The following is a 3,424-nucleotide window of genomic DNA, read 5'->3' as shown; positions in this document are numbered from 1 at the left end:
GGACATCAATATGTTTACACAATCACATTGTGGGGACATCAATATGTTTACACAATCACATTGTGGGGACTCGCCCCAAAACGCAAATCCGGCACAGTTCAGGGTGAAGACTTGGTTGAGGGTTCGGTTCAGGGTTAATTGAGCAGCGGTTGTCGTTCAGGGTCAGTTCAGTCCTGAGGGAAACGGATGTAAGTCGATGTAATGTCCTCGAAAGTGATGGAGACACGACTTCTTGTGTTTGTGTGTGTCGGTGTTTGTTTGTAATTTGTGGCCGTGCTAACTGTGCCGCTCATGACACAGACGCACGCGGTTTTAACCCGAACAAGCAATACTTGCTCACAACCTATTATTATGAGGACGCTGAAGTAATCACACAAACAAAACGTTAACCTTGGTAGCGGCAGCAGGATGAAAAATGGCAGATTTGTGAAGTCACATTACACTGACCTACTTTTCCACACGCGTAAACATCAGCGTACACACACACACACACACAGGCTCCATAAACACACAATTGTAAGCATTTAGTGGGTTTTTTCCCCCGGATCAAATTGGAAGATTCGGGCCCCTCAGGGTTATTTTGGTTGTTTTACAGATGCGTCTCAGAGTGAGCTCATTCGCCCCGCAGGTAAAATGAAGAACCGGCGTCAGTATTGGGAAAAGGGAAAGAGAGGTCGGCCTCCGCAGTGTCGGAGGCGTGCATTTCTGAAAATGTCACGCATTAAAAACCCAATGCGAATGAGAGCGGCAGCGCCGACCCACGATCGGGGTCATTCAGCCCGAAACCATGTGAACGGGAGGGGAGACAGGTACCAGATATTACCTCACACTGAGATGCTGCATTTATCTTCCGCCTCTGGCTTAGACTCTGAATGATGTCATTTTGTTCAAACTGGGCGAGGCGGCCGGTTGGGTATCGTCACAGGCGGCGACTGCGGCGGTGCAGCAACCACACTGCGAATGGAAGTGCGTGTCGAGTGAGCGGGGACAATGCCTCCAGCCCATAATCCCCTGTGATGGAGAGAGAGAGAGAGAGAGAGAGAAGGAGAGAGAGGGAGGGAGAGAGAGAGAGAGAGAGACGCCAAATGATGACTTGGGCTCCCTTCACATTGATTAATAAAAACCCCGAAATAAACTCGAAGGCTGGATCACGCTAGAATCTCTCTGGTGACTTTTGTGAGGATTGATCCACACAAATAGTTAATGATAAAAACTGGAAATATTTCTCAACTCGTGGTTTGTGTCTTGGCATCAACAGTGATAAGAAACTTCCCACATTTCCTGGAGTCAGACAGACAGCCGGACGGAAATCGGCATCTGTCCTCCACTGGATGTCCTGACCACGTCTTAGGATTCAATATGTATTTGAAACATGACTTTTCATGGAAAAGTCTCCCGATGCGAAACAGCTTTCCGGCTAACACACGAGGCTTTGACGTCGCCGCGCCGCTTCTCGTCATGTTGGTGATTGCCGCTCGCTGTATATGCTCACGGAGTAGCACGTTGAACATTGTTTCATTTAACTTTTTATATTGCGTTACTTTCGTACCGGCTCTGCTCGACGTCCTTCAATCCCCTTCACACTGTCAGCAGCTCTAATCCCTGGCCTTGTTCCAGCGCCTTTCACCTGTTAGGGATGTTATATTTCAACTCCAGATAGTTTGTTTGATCTCTGGGGTTCAGCGGTGAGAAGCTGTCGGAGCATTCACGTGCAGGGCGGAGGAACATGTGGAGACACGAGGCATCTCCCTATCATTCACACACACACACACACACACACACACACACACACCAAACGCACACACTCAGGCGCTCCTTCGCGGTTCACCACACAAGCGATCCTGGCACCGCGTGGTACGGCGTTCAAGTCTCTGATTTATTGCCTCGCTATGTGTTTGTTCTGCTGTATTTACAGACCGTTCACTGAGCTGATCTATCAGCAGAGGAGTCAGCACAGCAAGCATGAATAACCGCTTCCTGTTCCTGGTCCTACCCGAGGATTCCCTTCCTGTCGGACGGACAACAGGACGTACCAACGCCGTCGACCATCGATCCACCTCCAGTGAGGATCCAAAAGGCTGCGTTGACACTGTTTCAATTCCTGGTGTGTTTTTGTGTTCTTCTGATTGATCCACATGCTGCATTGAGATAGTTTTGGTCATGCCGTTTTGGACCACATGGTTATGGCATAGTCTTGAGGATTTCTCGGTAAAGAAATAGTTTAATATTCTGAGAAACACTCTAAAATAATTCTTGATTGGCACCCCCATGGAAAAGATAGCCGCCATAAAGTCGTCCGCTTCACCGCCTCCGGCTCAAAGGTTTTGATATTCTCATCCGACTCTTGGCCATGAAGCAAATCAGGGTATGTCCAAAGATGTCAAAATTATTCTTTTTAAAGCTGGATGTGAAGTTAGAAACCCACCCAGCTCCAGAATCTACACCACCACCAACCTACCTATAAATATTCACCTCGAAAATAGCGACCCGGCCACCTTCACTCAGCTGCCGTGAGCCCACTTTCCAGGTGTCAGGTAGCGCATGCTCAACCCCGCCCCCCTGCACCCCACACACCTGAATGCAACGATGTCACAATTGATGTTACGCCCGTGTTGGAAGGGCCGACTGTCAAAAGTTCCCGCTCGTTGAATTATCGCCCGCTGTGCTGTTAACGTTCCTCGTGTGTTGTTCTGAGCGAATTCTTAAAAAAACACCGGGAAGCAGTTTGCGCATTTCCCAAAATGTTTTTGTCCACGAGACCGTCGCTGCCACACGCGTTCCCCATAGTTGTCATGAAAACCCACATGACAAGTATGTTTATGAAATACTGTGCTAGCTTCAAGTGTGTCCGTGAAGTGAAAGCATCAGGATCAAACGGTGCGACCGGCTTTTTTCTTCATTTCATGTTTTTTTTTTTTTTAAAGCAAAACAAACCAAATGAAAGAAAGTTGTCCGGGAACGAAGACTTCGGCTCCACGGTTGTGTTCAGAGAAACATGAACGCGTTTTTGTATTTTACACACAAACCAACACAAATGTGAGACACCTTTCTACACCGCCGTTGTTCCTGTAACTGTTGTACAAAGTGATGAATGAGGAGCTCCACCGGCTTCGTACTGTACCTATGCAAACCATTACGGACTGAGCCACACACACACACACACACACACACTGCCTGGTGATGGGTTATTTGTTATGCAATAAACTAGTGAAGTCTCTGTTTGTGTCTCACGACTTCTAATTAATGCACTTAAGGCAGCACTTTGGCAGATGTTCCTTCTCTCAGGTCAGGCGTAATTACTTTTCTTCTTTCTTTGAATGAGTCAGAGGTAACAGGACGGTGGCTTCGTGATGCAGCCCCCTGAGATAAAGGACACATCAGAGTGGTTTGTGATTGGAGCCGCGGTTGGTAATCTCCTTTGAAG

At 47.8% G+C, this 3,424-nt stretch overlaps 1 protein-coding gene across 1 annotated transcript in view; it reads left to right on the top strand.

Moving 5' to 3' along the window:
* The window catches only part of pemt (phosphatidylethanolamine N-methyltransferase), a 43,773-nt gene extending 40,556 nt beyond the window's left edge, over positions 1-3,217 (top strand). Inside the window, exon 7 of the mRNA XM_068583277.1 lies at positions 1,916-3,217. Within this exon, the coding sequence (XP_068439378.1) occupies positions 1,916-1,970 (55 nt within the window). The 3' untranslated portion in view covers positions 1,971-3,217. The remainder of the gene's footprint in view (positions 1-1,915) is intronic.
* The last annotated feature ends 207 nt before the right edge of the window (positions 3,218-3,424 follow it).

This window comes from Clinocottus analis, unplaced genomic scaffold (genome assembly GCF_023055335.1).
Source record: "Clinocottus analis isolate CAN_PGR_092001 unplaced genomic scaffold, fCliAna1.0.p SCAF_19, whole genome shotgun sequence".
NCBI lineage: Eukaryota > Metazoa > Chordata > Actinopteri > Perciformes > Cottidae > Clinocottus > Clinocottus analis.
This window is presented reverse-complemented; position numbering and strand designations above follow the sequence as displayed.